At 43.5% G+C, this 26,321-nt stretch overlaps 1 protein-coding gene across 1 annotated transcript in view; it reads right to left on the bottom strand.

The window, feature by feature from the left end:
* Window positions 1–21,001, bottom strand: part of FBXL7 (F-box and leucine rich repeat protein 7) — a 181,517-nt gene extending 160,516 nt beyond the window's left edge. Inside the window, exon 1 of the mRNA XM_084507667.1 lies at window positions 20,664–21,001. Within this exon, the coding sequence (XP_084363793.1) occupies window positions 20,664–20,700 (37 nt within the window). The 5' untranslated portion in view covers window positions 20,701–21,001. The remainder of the gene's footprint in view (window positions 1–20,663) is intronic.
* Window positions 21,002–26,321: the final 5,320 nt, after the last annotated feature.

Here is a 26,321-nt window from a genome sequence, read left to right as displayed (position 1 = left end):
GTAAATGCTTGGGTCCTGTGTGGTTACCTCTATCACCTCCTAATCTTCAGGCAAAACCATATTAAAGACGAGGGACACACATAGTTACTAGCCAACAACTTATTTTCAGGACTTAATATAGACTTGCTGCTAGTTCGAACAGCAGAGGCATTAGAACAGCCTAGACATGCTGCTTTAACTTCTGAGTCCTAGCCTGCTGCAGATCCCCTGAAGATCTGGAACAAAATATGAACAGAAAAAGAAAACTCATGACAATAGCAAGCCTTAGCTCACAGACCCTATAACAGAAGGCATAATTAAGCGGAAAACAACAGATGGGTTTTATATTTTGCTTATATTTCCAGAGTTACAAGTTCAACATTATACCTAAAATTCAACACATGTATGTCAAAAAGATTTCTCAGGACTAAGTTTCCGCTCTGCTTATGCTGCTCCGAAACACATTTCCCTGAAGCATGTTTCTCCCAGCTTGAATTGGCTATTACAGCCACTTGCTAATCTGACATGGGGAGGGCCAGGGCATGCAGAAGAGTTGGAGTTTCCGGGCGCCAGCTACTCTCTTCAATTCAGAGTATTAACACAGACTGCCCTGTGTGGAGGCAGAGCCATGCTGACATGCCTGCAGGTATCTGACATCCAACTATCAGAAGCTGTTCCTGACAGGTGACACAAAACATGGACAAACGGGCCGGTAACAAGACTACTCTTTGGAGAAGAGCAGCAGATGCTGGGAGTGTTCAGCTCTTAGTAAAGTACCTGACGTATTCAGAGCACTTGGCATTCTTCTTTAAAGAGCACAGTCCAGGAGAGAGTAACAGACCCTATTGGGTCTAAAGAGAAACATGACCTGCAGAAAAAGTTAAACCCTTACCACATTTATTGAGATGTGGAGCATCCTACCTTGTAATGGGAAAGAAACTCTCAAGACCCCTTTTTAGTCCTGTATTGCAGGAAGCACTTGCTATGCAGAAACTAGCACTGAGGAAAAGAAAGCCTCACCCTAAGCAGAATTAGATAATGACAAACAGAGACACATGCAAGTTATGCAGCTTTGCATCAGAGCTGTTATCAAGCTACAAAGCCCACTTTTTGCAGGATTCAGCCAATAATCACATACAGTAAATGTGTCCATTCTCCTGTCTTCTGTCCTTACCAAAGAGAAAAGATAAACCCAGCAATCCTAATCCTCTTAAACCTCTGGAATGGTTTCAGGTCCATAAAGGATTTCTGCACAAGTTATTTGAAATTCACAGGCTTGATCAACCACAGAGACCTTAGCTGAAGTAGTGATGTCCATTAGCAACATTGCTTCCCGTGCAAAGCCTCTATATGGACAAAGGATCTCAGTTTAAACAACTGTACCAGCAATATAAGAACTCTCCAAGGGTACTTCACCAGATCTGAGGAAACCTTTACACGCTATATTCAGAGATGTCCTTTTCCCAGTATAAGCCAAACTTTAACTATGAGGACTTGCAGTTATGCCTTGCTGACTCAGTCACATGGCAGATTCTCTCACTGATGTTTTAAAGGCTGTCTTGCTTTTTCCAAGCAGAGCAGGGACTTCCAGAAGAAGAAAGCGCACCTTCTGCATGCACCTAGAGGCTACACTTGCAGACAGTCACTGTGAAAGTCGTCCCAGTTGGACCCAACAAGTCCAAGCCATGGCTTGGAGATACAGCAGTCCCATGTGATACAAGCAAAGTATTTGAGGAAAAAAGCTATTTCAGAGTAAGATGAACTCAAGCAACGATACGCTTCAAAGCTTTTATTGTAAAAATGTTTTTTATAAAGCCCATCCCTTATTGAGAGCTATTGAAAACAGATGAACAATAAAAAATGCTTATGCAGGAAAAATAAAAAGCTTGGAAAAAGGCAGCTTTATTTCTTATAGTCCATAAATCCCATAGTTAGGGATGTACTATACACATGATAAAATTGGATTTCCAGAACCCTAGAAGGGTCCTTCATAGTTCAACACAAATTCACGGAGCTTCAATTAATTTTCTCATCCTGAAAGGAGAAAGGATGAGTACAGACAACTAGGTTAACATACTGTCACACAACAAGGCTGCGCTTTTAGAGTAGAGCCAGAAAAGCAGCATTATGCAGCAAGGAAAAACAAACTCTCCCCCTCTAATGAAGCTTTTCCTATTGCTGCTGCTGTGAGGCTCAACCACAAGGTGTCAGAAACAATCATTTTTAATAACTGTAGGAGATGCATGATCTCAATGTGCAGGATTTAAATACAAAATATGACTGAAGCTTTTCACACATCTAACTACTTTAGCTGTAGTCATACAAATAAGGACCAATTAAGAACAAACAAAAAAAGCACACCTGCATATAGCTCAGATTCCTGCTTCAGATACCAGTCATACCTCTAACAAGTATTCCAGCTTAGATTCTGACGTGCACTGTATTCGCAGCCTCCGTGTGAAGGTACTTCCAGAAGTGTCTTTGCAGAGAGCAATCTCACCCATACAGCTCTTTTTGCCAAGTTCTTACCACTGCCATTGGTAACCATTGCATCAAGACTTCAATTTAAATCACTATTCAATGGACACACAGAGTTTCTATGCAAACCCTGCACTCTCAGCCTTGAGATGTGAATATCACCTGCATGATCAATGCACATTTCTTGACATAATAGCAAAAAATTCGTGTTAAACTCCAAAAGAGAAACGAAGCAGCACAACACACCGAGTCTCTCCCTGATGGAAACTGACAGAACAGCACCACTCTGAAGGACTAATACTCAAAAGCCCACGTATTACAGAGAACACAAACAGTCCCTGCAGCAGCAGCAGCACGCTTTCACAGGTCAAGTACATGCTTTGGGTTAGCAGAAAGCACGCTAATGAATCCCAAGGAACCAACCACCATTTGAGGTTAGTGTCAACCAAAAATAGAGAGGCATTCAAATCTAAACAGCATTTACACACCACACATGTGCAAACAACACTTTGAGATAAAAGTGGTACTTTGCTACAAATGAGGCATAAAGTACTTTGTAACAATTTATTTTATTGTCATTAAACATTCAGAGAAGCAGCAACTCCTAATCTGTTTACTATGGCCAAATGCCCAGATTTAAATTTTTAAATTTTTTGCATGCTTCTGTTTAACCTAAAGACTGAGCAGTTTCAGCTGCGAGAAAACAGAAGTCAGAAAATATGAACGAGTTTGCCTTGAGGCGAGGGAACTTAGCAAACCTGGCAGGTCATTTATCTTTAGAGAAAAGTAACTGAAATTTTGCCACGACTGGAGATTCCCAATTAGTTGAGGCAATATAGGATCATCCAGTATTCTACATCAGGTTCCTCACATTCAGACAGCATATCAGTCCTGAGCATCTTCCACTATCATCTTCAACCCTTAACCACAAGAAGAAATCGAGATCATTTCACTCTAAGTGAAAGTGGAAAAAAAATCCTGCCTGCAGATCTGGTACTTGCTTGAGAACTCACCTGCAGAGTTGGGAGATTTTGGAGGAGAGAATGGGAGGTTTCTCCCTATTCTACTTGATAATCTGGCTCTGAACTTCAGGCCTCATTTTCCCCCTCTGGTTTTCTGGAGTGGAGGAGCCCTGACCTACTTGTGTCACTAGATTTATGGGCAACATGCAACAGAGACCCAGTGGGCAGCAAGGCTCAGTTCTGTCACTCTGAAATTTTCCTCTGGTTCAGAGGAGTTTGCTGGCTGCTCTCTCTTATTTCCTTGTGCCTCTCACAGACAATAAACAGAAATACTCCAGACGTTACTTTTTGTCTGAATCCCAAAAAGCATTTTCAAGCCACCACCAGTTCTTGCAGTGCCCACTCTTCCACACCCCTCCTCAAACAATGCAGCAGAAGATAAATCCTTATATTCCTCTGAAGAGAAAACTAGGCCATTAAGCAAGGGGAGAACAGCATCTTGACCACTTTGCAACTTACTCAGAGCAGTCAGAAAGTATAACCACGGGGTATTACTTCCGGATGTTAAGCATTAACTCTGTATTTCAGACTGCCAAACAGAAAAACACTACCTGAGCCGCGGTCAAGCAGCAGCTGCAGTCAGCCAACCATCATCACACAGGGACATAGCCAAGGCTTTATCTGCTTTGCAGGCTGTCATTGAACTATGAAGGAACTGTTGCCAGACTTAACAAAAGGCAACTGAATTAACAGTGAAACCAGGGATCTGAGAATCAGAGACAGCCAGTGATGTCTGGCTCTCAAAATATAGTCAGGTGAGTCCAGATTCATCTTAGATTGACATCTGCTTTCAGCTGCAAACAGACAATTTGAGAGCCAGGTCTTGAAACAGCAGTATCAGATTTGACCCAAGAACAAACTCAAATTCCTTTGAGAACTTCTGCGTGGATTCTTTACTTTTTTTTTTTTCCCCCAGCATCATTCAAACATTCAAAGCCCTACCTGGAAAAGTGACGTCTTTCCTACCTCATCTTAACTCCAGAGCTTTAGCAGTTCACATATCAAGGCAGCAGAGGAAGTAAATCAAAGTGGCAAGCTTTCATATGTATGTATTTATACACACACACATATATATAAGCAAAACAACAAGCTTTTTGCAAGCTTTTGTCACTTATCTAAATGGTGTTCTCCACTCGTATAACGTTATCAAAGCATAAAACCATTATACTTCAGAATAAATCTTCATGCAAGTGGCAAAGTAACTAAAAAGCATAAGATAAGAAAAGTTCATTTACCTCTCACAACTGATATGATCTGCTCAGATGAGAGAAATTAAACTGATGCAACTCTTTCCAACTTAGATAAAAACACTTCAGGACTGTCTGATGTGCCAGATCCTTGAGGTCTCTTGGACCACAACCAAACAGGAAAGATAATACTAAGCTACTCTAACTCATTCCACATATTGGGAAAAGAAAGATGAAAGTCAGTTCTTCAGCCAGTGGAGGAGAACTACAGATTTGTTTAAGCTCACAAAAGCTACAATTGTACATACAGCTCCACAACGTAGGAGTCACTCTGCCACTGCCCAGATGCAGCATCCCTGTCTCCATCATTGCAAAACACCCCACCAAGAAGTCCCAGGGGAATACTCAGCTTATTACATCTGGTGTCTCATCTCATCTCCATCACAAGAGCAGCAAACAAGGAACACATTACATCAGTGAAATATTTTTAACCCACAACTTTCCAAAGAGGATAGGCCTACATAAAGAGACTATAGCTCTCATGGTTCACTGGGTCAATTAAATCCACTGCATTAACATACTTTAGTACAAACCAATTAGTGTTAGCATTGTTTGCATGCATTGGAATGGCAGTCACATTCTGCTTTTAATAAAGATATTCTAAGAGCTTTTAATGCTGCCTTTTTTTTTTTTTTCCACGCTGCTTTGGTGCAGGATGAAATCAACTTGTTTAAAAACCAAGAAACGCTGGTGAAGAGACAAACACCCTACATAAAGCCCTTCAGAGTCTAATTAAAATTCATCTGTTGGAAAGCACAGATTTTGCCATGCCTTCTCTGTTACTCGATTTCACATAAGAAAAGTCAGAGGGCATATCTTTTCCTTTCCTTCTCTGCTGAATACCAAATACATTATGGTAAACTGTTTACAGAAAATGCAATTAGTTGGTTTCTGGTCTGCTGGCAACTAGAATTATCAGGACTCAGCTGATGCATTTCAGAAGACAGCCAGAACTTAATGGCTTTCCTGTGTAACTGATGTGGGATAGACAGTCTCAAGGAAAGTACTGAGTCTGGTTTCCAGCCTCCTCAACACATTTTGTTCTTCTATCACTTGTGCTGAGTCTCTCCCCCCACATACCCATAATGCACAACTCAGTATGTCTGAGTGTCCCTATCGGGATATTATTGCATTTTATTTAAAAAAAAAAAAAAAAAAGACACCATTCTATTACTCAAATTAAGTATTTCAAACACAAGCCATCCATTTCATATTGCAAAAGTCAAAACTGATCACAGAACACTCAAAACCATATTGTCAACCTTAACTCCTCAAAGCCAAAGCACCGAGTATTCTGATTGGAATGTCTGTGGCTTCAAATTTTGTAAGTTATGTTAATTTAGCAGGTATGCTGAGAAGAACTAGGGGCTTGAAGAAAGTTGTGAATGCAATTTCTTATAAATACTGTACTATTAAACTAAAAGGACAGAACATCAACACAGGATGCTGTGAATGCACAATATCAGTATAGACATTGACCTTTTAGAACTTCAAATTTTAAGGTTAGTTTCCTAAAGAGTTTTTTTTTTTTTTGTTCAGGTATCTCTAGTCTCTGTCACACACCTTTGTAGAAGTCCAAAATGTATTACCCACATTACTCCCAGTATCATTAAGATAGGACTTTAGCTGCTGGCAGGTAAACTTAAAACCTAAACTCAAGAATTAAAAATTAAGTTACCTTAACATGCTATTTTTTGAATCTTTTCATAGCTCCATCTTGAAGGTTGAATCAGAAGAAAAAGTTCAATCCTTTTTTAAAAAAGTATTCATCTGAAAAAAGCAGTCTCTCGTTTGCGACAAAATAGACTCAGCCATACCAAGAGATAAGGTCCCATTCTTCAAATTGAAGCAAGTTCTACTTCAAAATTGCTGTGGCAAAGAACATTTGATGTCATTTGCTAATCCTCCAACATTTTCTATCATCCAGGCATACACATAGTTAAAGATAGGAACATCCTGGTTCACTTGATAATTCACTTGTGAAACAGGATGACCTCCTATCTGTAAGATACTCACTCAGGCAGTATTTCTGTTAATTTCACTTCGTCAGGAACCTAGCAGGGACATCCCTTGCATAGTCCAGAAAAAAAATTCTTAACCTTCGACACATACATACCCTTTCTGTTGCAACCACACCTCTGTGTTTTTAGCTGTAAGATTCACACAACTCTGAAATCTGTATTTGAGATTATATTGAACTTTTTCTTGAAAGTTCCTTTTCTCAAGTCTACAGAAAAAAAAGCCTTACAAAAAATCCTCATATTGGACCAGTGTATATTGTTACAACACAATAAATGATGGGGAAGAGTGATCTTTATCTTCACATGAACTTAGAGTACCTACCGTTTGTCTAGTGGGGGACAGGAGGTGGAACAGTTCTGTTAGCCTTAGTTCTGGCATCCAGCTGACCAGCAAAACGTCAGTCCCCAGTTCTCCTACAACCCTACTTGACTTAAGGTATCGATCGTCTTTATTGGCAACATGCATCCAAATTGATGATGGACCGTAAATACCTAACAGCTCTTCTTGCTTTTAACCAAAAAGATTTTTTCATTAGACACTACAGAAACCCAAACAGATCAAATCCCAACTGGGTGAAGTATAGCGCCCACAAAAACAATTTAGATGAAACTACGCATATTTTTTGCTTCTGTAGAAAAGTAAAGCTCAAGAGAGATTAAAACGAATTGCGGAGGGCTCCAGGAACAGTTTGGAAGTGTTGAATGCAAAGGTGTGACAGAGCATCATTGCATACTGTGTTACAGTTTCTGGAGAGTGCACTAAATCAAAGCAGATTAGCAATCGGTAACTATGAGAATTCTTTGAACTTGCCTTTGAGCTCTCACATCAATCATCCTGTGCCTCTAACATTGGTACACGTTACAAACACAGAGACCAAAAGCAGATTTGTCAGGTATGACTCAAAAAATACAACACAGCAAAATTGCTTAAATTTGGTTGTGCTGTCTACGAGTTAAGGATGTGTCAAACACTGAGGAGCTCCAAAGACACCACCCTTGCCCTCACCCTGCCCTTCCTTACCTGGCCACATTAGACAGGCTGCCTGACCAGCCACCCGGGACTACAGGGCTAGATTATTTCATATCAATGAGCGAGCTTGGTCTCTCCTGTTTGGTACAGAAATTTTTGCGCTAGACTGTTGTCGTCGTTTCTGGAGAGCACCACCCACTGAAATACTTCAGCATGGAAAACAACGAACTTTACTCATCACGTCCAAAATGGTTGCTTCTGAGAGTGAGCCAGCAGCCACTGGAGTGTCTCTCCAGTCTAAGAACCACCACTTCCTTGGTAAATAGGGAAATTGTTTAACTATCAAAAGAGATGCTTAGAAGAATGAGTTCTACTGGTTACGTGGGGATTTTTGTCCACACTCCACTTGCTATCCACAAGCCAGCCAGCATTTACAGGGTTAAAGCAAGAATGCATAAGGATTCTTCTCCTCTTCAAGTGCACAGTTAAAAACCCAGCCTTGGCTCCAAAATACCTCCTAAATTTTCAGAATCCTTCACAATTTGTCTTACATTTCCTCCCACAGTTACTCAAAACCATGGATGGCTATCCTTAGAAACAAGCCAGTTAATTGTACGGCTCAGCTCACAGAAAGACCAGCCTCTGCATCCTACCTACCACCTTCCTTTCAGCCAAGTGCTGATACCTGAATTAGGAAGAAAAATCGAGGAAAACATGGATAGGATTAATCAGTGCTTAAAAGGGACAAACAGACAAACCACAGAGCCACTAACTGGAGCACTCCTGCTTGAAAGGCTCCTGTGTCTGACCAGGCTTGTTCTGGTTTAGACGCTAATCCTATGGAAGCTGAACTTCACTTTCTAGGAATGCTGCTGCTCATGTAGGGACTTAATTAAGAAACCCTACACTTCAGTGAAGGACGTGGTGGTTGGCAGGGGGAAGCAGGAGATCTTATCCACAGAAAGGCATGAATTTTTTAATAGCAAATGAGGCCTGGCAAATGAAGCAGGAAACCCAGGAAGGAGAAAGTCTGTGGCACTCACTTTTGCCCACCTTCTGCTGCCAACATTGCTTCCTGTGCTCAATGCCGGTAAGCAACAGGGTTGTTTCACTCCACCTTGCTTGCTGGCCCCCAGCTAGCGAGACACGTTCAGTTTTAAGGTGGTGGGCAGTGATTCCACCTCAGCTGCCGGAGACAGAAATACAGCTCGGCATTCTGCGGGCTTCCACGGTGAGAAGCAAACGACATCGCTGCCAAGGAACTAAATTAAAACACAATACCTAAATCAATAAATTCATAGACAAACAAGCAGAAACTAACCCTTCCGCTAATTCCTGGTTCATGTCTTACTCCTCGATAAGCTGTAAGCCCATTCACAGTTGGGAACTTTCTCAGAGGTGAGAAAAACCACACGCAGCCACTCGGAACCAGAGGCAAAGCCGGAAAGATCAGTAACTGTTTGAGGGAGAAGAAGTTTCACATTCACCTTTGTTCCAGCGGTTCCTGGCAAGAGAAGAAAAACACCCACAACAAGCATTCATGTTTCCCCATAAATACAACCAAATAGCACAACAAGGAGTATACCCACAGAAGAATAAATAGCAATAATTTCCCAAGAGAAATGAAGACATAAGCAAAATACTCTGCCCCTGCCTACAGAGTGCCAGTGAAAAGTTTGCATCAGACTACACTGTAGACTATACACACACTAATGCAAAGAAAATCTGTTTTGAAAGAATTTAAGGGTGACATTTTTTGTGTCTGAACCTCAAGTCAGGCACTGGGTATTGTCCTGATCCCAATGACTTTCAGAGACTTTGTTATGGCATAGGACATCCCCCATTCCATCTCACTGGAAGGTTACCTCCCCTACCACAAATAACAAGTGTTCAAGGAATTGAGAACACCAAGTGAACTAAACCTAAAGATAGCTTTTTGGTACTAAAATCAAAATGTAAATTCCATTGCCAAGTAGTATAACACACCAATACCCCAAACATGCTCTTTTGTGTTGTGCACAACTTCAAGTTTAAATGGAAAAACACAAAGCTGAAAAGGATCTCCTAGGACTTTATAGCACTAAATTAACCGCATCCTCTCATAATGACTCTTTCTGCTCATTTGGTTTTAGCGGAAAACTTAAGACAAATATTTCATAATTTCGGTTATGGAAAAATACGCTGCTGCTTCTAAATTTGAAAGTTACCTACACATCATCATAATTTAAAGTCTTTTTTTTGATCCAATACCAGAATATGTGGAGAGAAGCAAATCTTGACTCCAGCAGAATTACTGTCCAGTACTTCTACCAGGATTCAATGAAGTCATGGCTATGAAGAACTTGAGAACTGCAGAAATTTTTTCCTACCATGACTAATGCAGAAGTAACTTCTTCATTAAAGCAATGATCTCCACTTTCTAGGACAGTAAAACACATGAATCTGGGCTAGTTATTAGTTCTAAAACAGGCAAAACATAGAAGCAGCTTTTCCTGAAGGCCATTCATACTGCCAGAAACAACAACAAAAACAGAGCCAGATTCTACCACCACAAGTCTTAGAAGAAACTTTCACTTTACCTGTTCTCTGCACAGAGAAAACAAAGTCAGTCTGAAGTGCGAGTTCCTTTTAACAGTGGAAAGGATGGCTTTCTTTTTACCTTAATAATGTAAAAATAAATTACAGCCAAAAACCTCCAAACCAGCTGCAGACACAAGTTTACAGAGCAATTTTAGAGATAATCAGCTACTTTGAGTCAGCCTTAGCACTTGCCAGGACTTGCTATAGTTGAACACTCCTTCTGAAAGCCTGGCAGCACCCTCTGTAAATGCAAGCAGCCAGTACAAGTAGAGGAGGATGGAGTTGGAGAACATTTAAACAACCTGAACAGACACAAATCCATGAGACCTGACTGGATGCACCTCTCAGCACTGATCGAACTGGCTAATGCTGTGGCAAAATCCTATTAATTATCTTAGAAATATCATCGCAAGTGGGAAAGGTTCTTGAGGACTGGGTGAAAGCAAAAGGCAGCCCCATCTTCAACACGGCTAAGGAGCACAGCCTGGGGGACCATAGGCTGTCCAACCTCACCTTAGTCCTAGGAAAGTAACAGAGCTTTCTGGAACTGTTTCCAAAGATATTAAGTCAAGAAGGCGACCAGAAGTCATGAGCATGTATTTACAAGGGAAATTCATGCCTGACTAAGCCGATGGACTTTCACAGTGAAATAACTGGCTCCATAGACAAGAGGAGTACAGCAGATGTATTTTCCTCTGACTTTAGTAAGATTCGCCAACTGGTTTCCCCAACATCTTCATAGATAAACTCATCAAGTGTAGACAGCCTAAATGGACAGTGAGACAGACTGAAAAATGACGGATGCTGCCAAGCTCAAACAGTTGTGAGGAGCAGCATGAACACACCCGGAGCCCAGTCACTCGTGGTGATCTGGAGGATGGGACAGAAGGCTCCCTCAGAAAGTTTGCAATGATACTAAACCAGGAGGGGCAATCGAGACACCGAAGGGTTGCTGCCATTCAGATAGACCTCAACAGGATGAAAAACGGGCCAAAGAGAGCCTCAAAGTTAGTTCAACAAAAGGAAATGCAGAGTCCTGCATCCTGGGAGGTATAACCAGCTGGAAGGCAGCTTGGCAGAGAAGGACCTGGTAGACACCAAGTTGAACATAAGTCAGCAATGTGTCCTCATAGCAAAAAGGCCAGCAGTATCCCAGGCTGAACTAGTGGGAGCGTTACCAGCAGGTGCAGGGAGGTGATCCTTCCCCTCTGCTCAGCGCTGCTGAGGCCATACCTGGAGTGCTGGGCCTGGTGCGGGGCCCCCAGTACAGGAGAGACTTGCTCCAGCACAGCAGAGGGTTTGGAGCATCTGACAAGGAAGGAGTACCTGAGACATGGGACAGCTGAGCCTGGAGAAGAGAAGGCTCAGGTAGGGGTCTCGTCAATGTGTAAAATACTTGGGTCAGACATCTCCGGAGATGTTATTTCCAATCTGAGAGTCCGTACGCTTCAGGCTTTAAAGTGTACATCAAAACGGCCAGGAGTTGATTGGAAATGTCTTAATGTAATTTTACTGCCTGTACTGATCCTCGCTGGTACTCTAACGATCCAGAGAAGAAAACAATTCCTCGGCAAGAGGCTCTGCAGCAGGAGCACCTAAGTACTCAAACCCTGCTAAAAAACAGATGAGGGCCCTCAAGCTTGTTGGCTACAAAAGAGCACAATCAAACATGAACTCAAGAAGGAAGGTCAACTACTAGATCTTCTTGACGTACAAGAGCATATTGTTAGTTTCAACTTAATGCTAGCACTGCTAACTGGAACCGAGATCCCTCTGCTCTGAGGCTTTTATTTATACCTCTTTTAGTAAATCCTGAGGTTCCAAAAATTCTAAAAGCATGAGTCGTAGTAGTATAATATCAACAATTTTCACCACATATTTCAGCAATAGCTTATTGTTTCCATCATCTTAGTCTAAGAAAAAAAAAAAGTTATGTTGATGCCACAAGCAATTTCCTTATAAACTGTCAGAGAAAAGGCAAATGGAAAACGGAGAGCAGAAATATGCTTTTACTAGGTACTACAGAAAAGATCATCTGTTCAGTCCTTCTGTTGGCGACCAGCTGTTGTCTTTAGCCTTGCACTCCAGCAGTGAGTTAGATCAAGTACTACCATCACTGCACAGTGAGAAAGCAATGACATATTTCATGATAAGCACTCATGAGCACTGTAAGTAACCCTCAAATGCATGCACTTTCTGTTCATCAGCTCTCACAATAGCTTTACAGCCTCACAAGGATAGAAGTTAATTGAAATACTAGTTCAAGTAATTCTTTACACAATTTAAGAAAAAAAAAAAAAAAAAAAAAACTCTTAAGCCCCTCCATCCCATCCAGTCACACACAGAGTATGCAATCTGGTAACAAACACGAGAGCCTTAAACAGTTTGCTTCAGAGTACAGGCAGCCACACAAGTGTGAGCTTCCCATACAGGCAAGACTACATGTCTAATGTGACAACTAGACCTGATCCAACATCTTCTTTCACTGCCATACATGACTGTTTGACTCTTGATTAAAAGGGGTTCTTCTTAGCTAGTTGTTATTAATGCTATACCAACTTTTCCTGATATTTTTTGTTTCTTAAGACAAGACACCTGAGCTGCTCCTTTCATAGTCTATCACCTCCAAATTTCATTAGCATGTTTGGAGGAACAAAGAAGAAAATTGAGGAAGAAGAGTTTTAGAATACATTCACTGGAAAAGATTATTAGAGCCCTGTCCAAGTAAGCATGCCCTTTCAGAAAACTTCAACATAGTATTCCTTCAGCTCGTGTACACATTTGTACACAAATCCCTGAGAAAGAAAAGCATCACGTGATTTAAGATGTTGATATGACAAATCTGTGCATTGTAGACAGGAATTTCCTGATTCAGAACACAAGCACGAACGAGAGCTTCCTGTTTCTCTCTTTACTCCAGGAAGGTTCTTCGGAAGGATTTACTGCCACAGCATGCCACTAATGCTTTGCAGCACTGAGCTCCAGGTTAAGCACTATGCTAACACGAACACTACTGGAACAAGGACATGATGGCAACATAAGTCTAACCGCATGACTCCTGGGCTCTAAGGAGTCACTACCTCAGCCCTTTCTGAAGGCAAGTTGCTATAACCATTACATTTTTTTCACGCATCGAATCTCAGAACAGATGTGTTAGAACAAGCTCACAGCACTGAACAAAGATTCTCTAAGATCAACTCCACACCTGATATTCCTCTGCTTAAAAGGAGGAGAGAAAAAAATCTGGGGTTGCATTTTCAGCCAGCAGTCCAGCTGAGCACAGGAAGGAAAAACATTCCCAATGCCATGCTGACTCCTGCAATTTTATGCAGTTAACATATGGACCTACGTGTTAAACATCAATTTGCATGGCAATACAGCCTTAGAACATAGATTTCAACTTGGTGGCTTAGGGGAAATGCACATGAAAAAATAACCGGCGAGTTTCTCTCCACATTTACTTGTTTAAGGCAGAAGTCACAAAACTATGTAGGGTGTGGAGACCTATACCACAAAGAAATGACTGTTGTTGAGCTTGGCTACTGGTACCAAGCTGAAGCTTTCAATATACAGTCAAACACAGCTAACTCAAGTCTTCCCTTAGGGCACTACTTTAAACTGCGCACTTTCCAAGCTCTCCTACAATTCAGCCTATGTGGCACAGCCACAACAGCAGCACTTCTTCATACCTCCTGATAGAAGATAACCTGAGAGCATTTCTCCAGTCAACAAAGACAAGTTCTGCTTGCTTCTGCTTTAGAGTTTCTTGGAAGTGAAACCCTCCCTTTGGTCAACACACAGACTTTGCTAACTTCTTCAGAAGAATGGCCATGGTCTCTGCTAAGTTCTCCTTTGTATGAGCAGACACCTACAAACACCACAATGGCAAGCACACAAGGGCTGCAATCCAGGATAACGGGAACTTCTTTAATGATCTACAGCACGTAACTTCACAGCACCTCCTCCATGCTTCAGCTCCTCCAAGGAGATCTTGTAAAATTGTCCTTAACGTGCTATCTTTGCTGAAAGACACACGGGCAGACCTGCAGCTGAAGTGCAGGACATTCAGACAGGACTAAACACTTCTCCCTGAGGTTACCTAGAGCAGTACTACCAGCACTCACCCTAAAATGCACATCTATCCAGTCACACATTGAACATCTGTATTCCTAGGAAGTGCTGCACGTTTCACTTTCGTATGAAGGAGGAGCAGATTCTGCTGAAAACCCACCACCCACTTTTAAAACTCTGAAGGGTTTTTACTCCTTAAGGTTGCCCCAATGTGACAAAACACATCCTGTATTAAAGAATACCAGCATAGCTTGCTACAATACAAAGAGCAGAAATAAACCACTCCTTCATTTCAGCCTTCAAGTGTGATCCCCTGCCTTCTGCCAATCACTTCCCTAACACAAACAAGGCCCACAAAGAACCAAACCAACTCCTAGTTAGGAATTGTTAGCAGAAGCAAGGAATCCACAAGTAGCTGAAGTACTGAAAATGCCAAAAACCTAAGTTCTCTGAGGAGATTTTTTGAGTAGAAACTTAAGACTTAAAAGCACATAGCCAATTCTGAATGCATGTCAACGTTTTTCCACAAGTAACATGACAGCATCAGCTTCAGCTAGGATTTTATGAAGTTCAGTCTGGGAGAAGGACAAGCTTGACAAGACTACAAAAGAGGTGCCACAGCACCCTCCTTTCCCTCCTCACCTGTGGGGAGCAGATAAAGAATGACTAGGACGCGCAAATCTTGGGCTCCTGCTACCTTCGCAGATCAGCTCCAAAGTTCATTCAAGCCTTCCACTAGCACCCAAACAATATTTTTTATTTTTGCAAACATACAAAAAGAAATAGCATCCAGTTACTTTAGCCAACTGTACTCTAGGGCGGTTGTTTCAGCCCAGTGCTATCTTTTATTTGTTATTTTTAACAGATATAAGACCCAGCCTTCCTCCTAGAAGGATTTTAAGAAATGAGCAGCAGTTTATGAAACAACACACACAAGCCACTGTTACTTTCTAGAAAGCTGCAGGTAACATTAGCAAGTTTAAAGCCTGGATCCACCACAAATATTTTACCTTTTGTGCAGGTGTGTATAAACACACATGCGCACACAGACACAGAATTCCATATTAAGAAAACACCGTATTATAAGAAACTGGAAATAGGGCAGCAGCTCATTTGACTGCAGCACGCACCCCACCACTGTGAAATCTGGAGAAGCAGCAGTAACATGAGCACACAGCTTAGAGCAGATTTTCTATCTGGAGACATACTGAGTAAACACCCAAACACAATCCTTTTGTGTCGTTCAGTTGAAAGTTGCATTAAAAAAATCATATCATAAGCAGCTTTCACAAACGTTACTTTAGGCTGGCAGCAGTTGGCCACTGTCAGAGCAGAAGCTCTGGGAATTCGCTATTTAAAAAGAAAAATCAGTGCTGCTTGCAGGACTGACATTTTGAATTTGGCTATCTTTCCTGTCAAAATCTTGCTGTTAAGAGACAAAACCTTTCACTCCCTAAATCCCGGAAGAGCAAAACGGCCACAGGTAAAACGCAGGAACCAGCCCTGACCGAGCGCAGTAAGACAAGCAAGCACCATGCAAGAAGCGCCACTGAGCGGCACCATGACATTCACAGCAGTCCTACGGAGGGTGTTAGGGTTCAACAGCAGCGATCACACACTGGGGAGGTGTAAGAGACGAGAAGCCAAGCCGGGAGAAAAACACTTATCCACGAATGGCAAGAGCAGCATCTAAACAGGTCTCCTGAGGAAGGATGGATCAGCAAGCAGGACAGTGCTGAGAGCTACATGCTAGGCTTCACATCAGGTGCTTGTGTGCAACTGCAACTCAGACACCGAAACAAAGCAGGGATAAACTGCACGGCCATGAAAACACTTAGCACCTAACTGAACTCTTCACATCAGCCTATGAACTCATGGGGTGGAAAAAAGTTAAATACCAGGCTCAAGAACTGCCCTGGTTGCACAGAGAAGACACCTCAGAGGGGAGGGCACAATTTCATAGTTAATTAATCCAATACAAACTGACTTACTGTTTTTTCCATTCCCTTACACTCATTAAAATATCCTGTGATGCCCCTCAGGTTCTAACAACCAACATAAGCCATCAATATAATCTGATGCACTATTACAAATTCACTCTTCCAATAAAATACCCTACCCATCACTAACAGAGCTTCTCCAGCACAAACCCACCATGTTATACTGCTGTTCAGACCTGATGTGCATTGCTTGTCAGGTTTATCTACAAACACTCCATGAGGAAACAAATCCTAACGGACCTGTTGGTCCTGAATAATAGGATTTTTGGAGTAAAGTATTTCTATATGCAACACCTCAAGTATCAGACCCCTCACCAGCCCCAAATTAACAGAAATCTGGTTTGTAATCAAATGGCAGTGTCCACAAGGAGACAGTGTCCAACAGCAGCTTCACCAAAGAGGACACAGACATGGAATATGAGGACTGTACTTTAACAATTTTCCTCCTCCTGAGGGGAAGGATTTAAGAGAGCAACCTACTCCAAAGCAGACACAGACTGACCTCTTGCCACAGTGCTACAGGCTGGTTAGCGCTGCAATTCCTGTAAAGCTCCAGCTGCCACAAGGCAGCTCACATGGCATCAACAGTGAAAGCCATCCCCACAAAGCACCCTGCACATGTTTTGGTGCAGCTACATCCTGTGACAGAGCCAGGCTTCTGCACTGGCACCTCACATCTCCAGGACGCTTGGATGCAGGCGGGTATTCACCTCCAAGTGGCTTGAGAACGGAGAATGCCCTCCCCAAAGAAGCTTGGAGAAGGAACATTGCCAAAACCAGAACTGGGTTAAAGTTACTCCCAAAGAGCTCCCATTTAAGTCTTCTCAAATTATTTCTTTCTTTTTGGATAAGAGCATGTAACCAGTTAGTCAGCAAGACTTCTGACTGAGATGGACATTGATCTCCTTGCCTACACTGCCATTTCTTCTCTTTCTCCTCTGCCCTTCACAGCACCATGCTTCCCTCTCGCATCAAGTCTTCCACAACACACTTTGGCAGGTCAACCAGACCCGCTGCAGGCTGTCACCAGCCCTCTCTAAGGCCAGCCTCTGGAAGGAGACGGGGCAGGAGGTGGCCAACTGCAGCAGTCCGGAAGGTTGACTCGTTAACAAGACATCCCTGCATGTGGTCTGAACACTGTTATTGACCACATCTTGCAACACCATTCAACTGCATCAAATTTGGCTGGTCCCAAAGTCTCACAGTCCAATGCAGAAGTCATTTGGGAAGAGGACAAGCACTCAAGAGTTATTAATAAGAGTCATTATTCTGAAGCCTGACACTCCACCCATACACCACAGCTTCCTTTGGAGGTGCGGGCACACAGAGCCTGCTCTTCAGGCTCATCTCACAAACCCAACTGCCCCACAAAACAGAAACCTGCAGTTTTTAATTCCTCCCCTCCCCCTTTTCGGCTGCAAAAATGTCTCAGGTTGTAAGGTCAGCGCTCGGTGCCCTCTTCCCAAAGAAAACAGGACAATTTCAGCTGCTCCCCACTCTGCACCGGGCCCTGCAGCCAGGCTCCAGCCCAGACCCCCGCTGAGCACACGTGAAGCTATTTAGGTGCCCAGAAGGGTTACAGAGAGCAAGCAGCATGGTACAGACAGCAGCTGCCAAGGTGTCTAATCAACTCGGCAGCAGTTAAAGGGTAGTGCAGTTCAGCCTCCTCATCTGTGGCGATGAATCACGCCTCACTTATTCAGCTGCGACTCTCCTCACAAATATATTTTAAACAGAAATCCTTGAATATAAAAACTGGATTTCGATAGCTGCTACAACAACAGGCCGCTCCTTCCACTATCAGACATAAGCTCGGCAGATCTCTGCTTACCTAAAAATCAGGCAGAGAATTACACCAGTGACAGAAAGGTGAAGGATTTATCCCTACGGCAAGAAAGCAAAGGACAAGTACCTTCAACAAGTACCCTCACGAAGGGGCACGCCATGCTCAACTGCAACTGCTCCGTGCTCAAAGGGATTTCTTGCTCTGGTAACCTGTTGGCTGCAGTCACGCCGCTGAAACCTGACTGCTGGACACACTCACAAGGACTGGCTTCAAGCATTAACACTTCAGTCAGGATCTACCGCACACTATGATAAGCCTAAACTCTCAAGCTCTGTATTTTTCTAGGGAAACAAGCTCTCATAAGCCATCTCCCTTAAGGAAACATTTGAAAAGGCCGACTGATGACTAGCAAAATAAACTTTATTTAATAGTTTACTCTAAAAGCCAGGTAAAATCCTGTAGACAAGATTTGGTATTCTACAATTTGTTTTTTCCCTTTGAAAATACGAGTTGTGCTCATACCCCACTTGTACTTTGTGAATTTCCAGAGAAGCGATTCTATTGACTTTCAAGATTGGCCGTGATCCAGTTTTCTCCTGTCTCAGAATTAAGTTATATCTGTGGAAAACAGATATACTTATCAGAGGTGCCAGGAACTATTCATTCAGACTCTGACAACAAATTATTTTAGACTACTCAAACATGCAGCTCTCTCGTCTACTTAGCATGCCAATTTGTAGCTTCTAATAAGATTCTGTTCAATAAAGCTTTGGACAAGCAAAACAAAAATGAAATAAAAGGAAATATAGCGTAGCTTATGTGATTAGTCACAAACACTTAGGATACCCGCCTGAGATTTTACATGTATACAACATATATGTGATTTTGAAAAACTGTCTAGTTCCGATAAGCATAACAAAATGTAGTAATCCATGCAAAATATAATTTCCTATTAATAAATGTTATCTAGTGCTTTCTTGTGTGGGAGTTGCCATAATGCATCTCCTCATCTTTGATTTTAGAAGGAATTTGAGCAGACGGATTCCAAATTTTCCACAGCCTTCCAAGTGGGAAGACTAGAAGGTAACATCCATTTAAAAAAATAACTTTCAGTTGTCCTCTTGAAATCTCAGTTCAGGTATCAGCAAGCAGTAAGCAAGATGAGAGCATCCAACTTTAGCTAAGCAAAGGTACTTCCTTCCATCCCTAAACACCTGGTTTCAGTCCCTAAAACAGCACACTGCAATATAATAGCCTACAAAGCACACAAAGCTGAAAGTAACATACTTAACTACAAGTGCCACTTCATCAACTTCAACACAGATATTCATGTTGCTTTTAGGGCACAGAAGAACTGGATGTAGGGACATTGCTACCCTTCCACTTGGGGTTGCAATCACATCCTGTTAAAAGCAATTTTTATGGCAATTGGGTAGTTCAGTTGCTAAAGGTACCAAAAGCCCCAGCTGGGAATACAGAGTACCTTATATATGTATATATATATATAAAAAAAAAAAAAGCTTCCTTTTAAGAGATTTAGATTTGCTCTCCTCCCCATCACCCAGAAAGACAGCAGCGATCAAGAGTGTCTCACTGTGATTGATGCTGTACAGAAGCTGCCAGGCAACCTGGATCTAGAACACACTAATGATGGGTGGAACAAGAGACCTGAACTGAAAAAAACAAAGCATGGGCCACAGTTTTGATTGTGGTGGTTTGTGTTTTTGTTTTTTCAACTGGTTGGTTTTAAACCAACATACTGCCTACTATTCTTCAACTCAGGTAATGCTCTGCGCTGCACAAACAGCTTTGCCACACGTGCCAGGAGCCGTCAGCCTTCCCAGGAGCTGCCCTCTGCTCCACTCTGGACGGAGGGAAGGGGGGAATTACTGAGGAACATCCCAGTCCTCCCCACAGCTACTGCCGGGCTGTCTGAGAACAGCAAAGCTCTCCTCCACTCGCTCTGGGCTGCGGAGGATAACCCTAACCCTGCGCTTCCATCCCCAAGGCTTTGAAACGAGCATTCCCGTGGATCCACGAGAAGGCTCGGGGACACAAATGGCCGACCCCATGTACTCAGAGGTTACTCCAGCGACGGCACCGAGTGCGCCCAGCCCTGCTACAGGGACACGCCGCGAGCGTGCAGCTCCCGACTCCTCCGGCTCTCCCGACAGCGGAGCTCGCTTGGCACCGCAGGAGAGGCACCGCGGAGCCTGCTGGAGAAGCGGTGCTTCTCCTTCCCTCGCCCCACCCCGACACAAACTGGGGGGCCCCGCGGTGCCCCCACACAGCGGCCGGGGCACGGCGCGGCAGCGGGGCCGGGCTGCGCTAAGCAGCTGCAGCGCGTTACCTCCGCCTCCCCTCCCCAGCCGCCCGGGGCTCCTCTCCCCCTTCCCTCTCCCCTCTGCCCAGACAGGAAGCAGCCGCGCAGCTCCGCCAGCCCTCACAAAAGGCTTTTCGGCAGCAAACACCCCCTCCCCAGCCCCCAGCCCCCTTCCCCCGGGCTCACCCTCGCTGCCGTACTGCTTGCCGTTGCCTGCGCCCATCCCGCCGGCTTCATGCCCGCCGCCGCCGCCGCCGCTGCCCGCCGCGCACCATGGCCACCGCGGGCAGGGGCACGGGCAGGGGCACGGGCAGGGGAGCGGCGCCCCCCGGCTCCCCCCAGCTCCTGGCCGGCTCCAGTTGTAATCCACGGGGCCCCGCCGCCGTCCGCGGGGGCTCCTCCGTCTCCTCCTGCTCCTCCTTCTCCTCGCAGCCCGGCTGCCTCCCCCCCCGGGAAGCCGCCGCCAGCCACTTGTTGCTGCCGGGCAGGGACGCAGGGAGGGAGGCCGACGGGCAGCCCCGCCGCCGGCTTTTGTTAGCGGCAGGCGCCTCCCAGCGCCGCCGGGACGGAGGGAGGAGGGAGGCAGGGAGGAGGGAAGGAAGCGAGGCCCGGCCCCGGCCTGGAGAGACGGGGAGGTTGGGCTGGGGGGAAGCTCGCCCCGCAGCCCCCTGCCCCTGTTGCTGCAGCCCCAGACTCGTTAATCACCGAGGGGAGGCTCCTCGGCAGCTCCCCGTGAGCTCCCGTGCTCTTTCGCCTGCAGGGACTGGCTGCTGGGGGGTCCCAGCTGCCTCTGACAACTGCGCTTAACGGGGTGGGTCCCGTCATAAAGGGTGCCCAGCACCACCCTGACGCCACAAGGGAGCCCACCTGGCAGGCACACACGGGAGGGGGAGGTGTGGGGAGACCACCCCAGCAGAGGGTGCCTGTAACCTGCGCGGCCTGGGGAGCAGCCTGCCCCCAGCCTCATATGTGTGAGAGAGCCCGTCTTCGTAAATGTCACAGACTCATTGAGGTTGGAAAAGGCCTCTAGGATCATCACATCCAACCTTTAGCCTCACACTGCCAAGTCTACCATTAAAGCCTGTCCCTAAGCACCGCATCTACGTGTCTTTTGAGTACCTCCAGGGGTGGTGACTCCACCACTTCCCCGGGTAGCCTGTTCCGATGCCTCGCAATCCTTTCAGTGAAGAAATGTTTCCTAATATCCAACCTAAACCTCCCCTAGCACAACCTGCGGCCGTTTCCTCTTGTCCTATCACTTATTGCTTGGGAGCAGAGACTGACCCCCCACCCCAATACAGCCTTCTTTGGGGTTGTTGTTGAGGGCAAAAGGTCTCCCCTAAGCCTCCATTTCACCAGGCTAAACAACCCCAGCTCCCTCAGCCACTCCTCATCAGACGTCATCTCTAGGCCCTTCACCAGCTTTGTTGCTCTTCTTTGGACACACTCCAGGACCTCCATGTCCTTCTTGTAGTGAAGGGCCCAAAAATATATCCCAACACACGCTGGACAGTAGATAATATATAGATAATTTTGAGCAAATCCTTTCTTGGTCAGCATTTGCAAATGGAATATGAAACTGCAGAGCCTGAAACATAAACACTGGCAGCATTACGAATAAAGTTTCTAAAACCTGAAGTTTTGTGGGTATTTAACTTGAAAATAAATATATATGTGTATATACATATATGCATTTTCATTAAGAGGTGAGCTAATTACCTGAAGCTGAAATGAGTGCCGTTAGCACTAATGACCGAGAAGTCATCAGGCAACTTTAATTATACTCTAATCCCATCAAATACAGGTCGTTAAGGCTTCTCCTTGCAAAGAAGTTTTGGTCCTGATTCAAGATGCCTACACACATCCCTCAGTTCTCACAAATCAGTCAATGACTAGGAAAATCATTCCTTCTGGGGCCAGACTCATTAGATTACCATCTGAGCTTCCTTTGAAAGACAATGTGAATTAGCCTAAAAATACAGTTTTCTTGACTCAAACGTTAATTTCTAACCACTAATATTAAACCAACTTTGTCCTGTGCCAAGGCAGGCAGGCTTTGACACAAGTGTCTGCTTTGAATGTGCATTTTGAGCATTACCTCTTCAGGCCATGGGGAAGAAGCAACCCGCCTTCAGATCTGTAAAACAGGAAAAGATAACGGTGCACGGTTACAAATTGCTCTACATATCGCCAGCAAAGTATTCCTTCTCCTGCAGTATGGCTTGTAGGGTTCGAAAAAACCCTTCCAAACACTTGATAAAAACTCACCCAGGCAGAGTTTGAAAAGAAAAAAAAAAGCCGTGGCTTTCTGCAGGGCAGCAGCCTACCTCATCACTCAAGCCCTCGCCTCCAAGTCAGCAATGGGAGCCCGCCGTGTCGTCCTCCCCTGAGCAGACACGGCAGGGCAATGCTTGTCCCCAGCTGTGCTGAAACCAGCATGTGTCCCAGCTCCATGTGCAGCCCAGCTGTGCTTAATCTTATCCTGAAATGCAGTGGCAGGAGTAGCCACTGCAAACTGCTCCCTAGGCAACCTCTCATCTCTTCACGGAACGTCATGTGCTGTGCATCCCGTGGTAGTCAACCACCTGAAAGCTTTCCTGTGGGGTTCGTAGGGCCAGGAAGGCCAACAGTCTTTCTTCTGACTCCCAGAAAGTTGTACAGTGGTTGCAGCAGCCTTTCTTGTATATGAGAGAAATTTCTTAGACTGATAGGGTACATAAACTCACATAGACCCAAGTTCATAGCTATACTTAAATATTTGTTATGTTATTCAGAAAGAACAGAGCTGCTGTGAGGAGAAACACGGCTTTTTCCCTCCAAACTCAAAATATGATGCAACATAGTTGAAATGAATCCCTTTGTCAAGAAGCATTTTTAAGAACAGCATGGAATGATGCTTTGTGAGACATGTTCAGCTGTCAAGGGAGCCCTGTAAAGAATAAAGACATTAGACAAACAAATTACCACTCCATCAAGTTTATGGCACAAAGCCCAGGAATATTCTGACATGACCAGAACTAAAAGGAAAGAAGAAGGAGGAAAAAAAAAAAAAAAAAAAAAAAAAAAAAGGAAAAGAAAGAAAAGAGTGAGAGAGAGAGAGAGAGAGAGAGAGAGAGAAAGGAAAGAACATCTTGGTATAGGAGATCTTGGTTTAGGAGCAGCTTTCAGATAAAGGACTGAATATTTCTGCTGTACATCCCATTACCCTATTTCCAGAGGAGAATGAAATGAAGGGCATGTGGAGAAGCACTAAAGTACAGAACTCATTTTGGTACAAAGACATAAAACTCTCAGCAGAAACGTGTTTGTCACAGATGATACTGCTGAAAATGCGTAACCCTTTTGTGCTAGGCATTTAGGACAGTCAGTCTTGGAGCTTCATAAGCGCAAAAGCTCACAGAGAAGTTGGGAAATGCTAGTTCAAAGAGGACCTACACGTTTTAGCTAGGGCTGAGTCATCTTACAGCCATCCAGTATTTACCAAACACTTGGTTCATTCTGGGATACACTGTGGGAGGCTGGGAGGCCTATTATCCATAGGCATATGGTTTGGGGCTCAGGGCCATTATGGTGCCTGTGGATGAGACCTAAGAAGATTCTTTATTTCTTAACAGTTTCATAGGTGTTTCACCCCTTCTTGACAAAGTTACAGAGTAGCCTTTTTCTTGTGTGGTTGTTTTTCTTTTTGTTGTTGTTCATTTGTTTTATTTTGTTTTTTTAATCCTTGTCTTCTAGTTGGTCAATACCTTGTTTGTGAACAGCTTACTTATTTGGCTCAAACTACAAATACAGTATATTTGTACATCAATACAGCAGACTGGTGGGAGTCTCTGGGCTGTGACTGAGCTCATGTCCCTGAGCCACGATATAATTCCTTTGCAAAACTCTTTATAATGACCCCTTAAGATACCCTAGCCTTCAAAATGGTACAAAAGATCCGAAAGCACATCAGTTCTGCCACATTTTCAACAGTCAAAAGGAGAGGAAGTACTTTCCATAAGGACAAGAACAACTTTGTGGTTTGTTGTCTCTTAATACAAGCAGTATGCACCCACCAAAAAGGGGAGGAGATGGAGTACTATCAATTGCTATTCTTACAAGAGCGGGAAAGATTTATCATTATATGAGATTTGTCTTCCTATAGTGCCATTTTCCTTCTTCTTGAGGAGACATCAATGCCTTTTTCTTAGACTTGTATCCCATCCCAGTACAAGGAATTTAAAAATTAATAGGGCTGAGAAAGAAAAAGAAAGCTATGGGCCAAAATGTTTCTATTTGGATGTGTTGCTACAATCCTTCCTGGGAGTGTTTGCATTACATCTCTATTCATTATGGGCCTCCCTCTGTGGTGCATTACATGTCTCATGATGCACCATGTTTTCTATTCCATGAATAAAACCACAGCAATTTTGGAAGAAGTACCCAAAGAAAGGGTTCTGAATAAAGGAAAAATAAATAAATTTGAAAGCAACTGAACTATTTCCATAAGGCATCATCACAGCAATTCCAAGATTAAATATTTTGGCTCTGGAATTTTTGCCACAGTTGTGGTGGTTTGTTTGTTGTTTTTTTTTCTTCTCCTTCAGTTTCAGCCTAAGTTTTCCTTTTTGAATCCCACCCCTCCCTCCCAGGAAGGAAGGAAGGAAGGAAGGAAGGAAGGAAGGAAAGAATAAAAAAAAAAAATACCTTCCATCTACTTCCAACTAGCTTTATGTTGAACTTCAGTTGGAAAGGCATTTGTATCCCAGGACTTCAAATTTCAGCAACAAAACTAAGACTAGTCTTCTCTAAGACTAGCTTCCTATTTGTGTAGGAAGCTTTGATTTTTCACACTTGAGACATTTTAAGCATTTGTTTTCACACTTTGTATTTAAATAAAATGATGAAAAAAATAGTATTTTTTTAAAAACAGCACAAGCCAAGTAGTATTTTTCTAATTAATTCTACTTTTACATCAGCGTGTTCATATGGCTGCATATATTTTGTGAACACTCCATGATAATATCTGTGTTGACTGCTTTTGGGCACTCTAAAGTGAAAAAGAATCCAAAAGAAATTTGACTAACAAGTTACTGGCAACTTAAAGCAATTATCAAAAGCATATTGTTTTATGGACTACAAAATGATCCATGAGTATTACCTACCTCCTGAAGGAAAGAAATGTCTAGCTTATCTTCATCGTTACACACGAAAGTTAAGGCCCCATTGCCATATGACCTGAGATTATGTGTCATGTTATTTGTCAGTAGCCTTACTACAGAGCTGGGTGAACATGAGGTCTACATGGCTAAGAAGCTGCAGGTTCTCAGGATCGCTGGGTTGTGTTTTAAGAGGTAGGGCTTTTGGTGAAGTCTGCTCTGCAGGAGGATAACTCTCGCAGTGTATCCTCACATGAGGTCAGGCTGCTCCAGCCATGCCAGGGCTCTACTCCCAGAGTGACTTCGACAGGTTTCATTAAAAGGCATTAAATCAAGGTGGTGCTCCAGTTCTGGGACACTCTGGATTTGAGCAAGTTTGTCGTATGATCAGTGCTGATGGAACCACACAACAGACAAAGTACAGGCAGTTCTACCAAATAATGATCCAGTTTTATTTGAAGCTCCTTTCAGACGTTCAACTAATTTAACTCTTAATAAGTTTTCAACCCAGCTGAGATTTTAAGATATTTTTGCTGATTTTTCATTTTTACAGGAGGAAATCCCCACTTGGACCTGATTTTTCCCTTCTTCCAAAAACAAAAGCAATAAATAAACCTCAGACTGTGCTGAAACATGTTTTACATTACATGTAAAATCTGTTGAAAAGAATAGCAAGCTTGCAAAGTCAAGCTCTTAAGTCTGAAGT

This window comes from Aythya ferina (assembly GCF_964211825.1).
Source record: "Aythya ferina genome assembly, chromosome: 2".
Lineage (NCBI taxonomy): Eukaryota > Metazoa > Chordata > Aves > Anseriformes > Anatidae > Aythya > Aythya ferina.
Note: the sequence above shows the minus strand (reverse complement) of the source record. Positions and strands in the feature narration are given on the sequence as shown.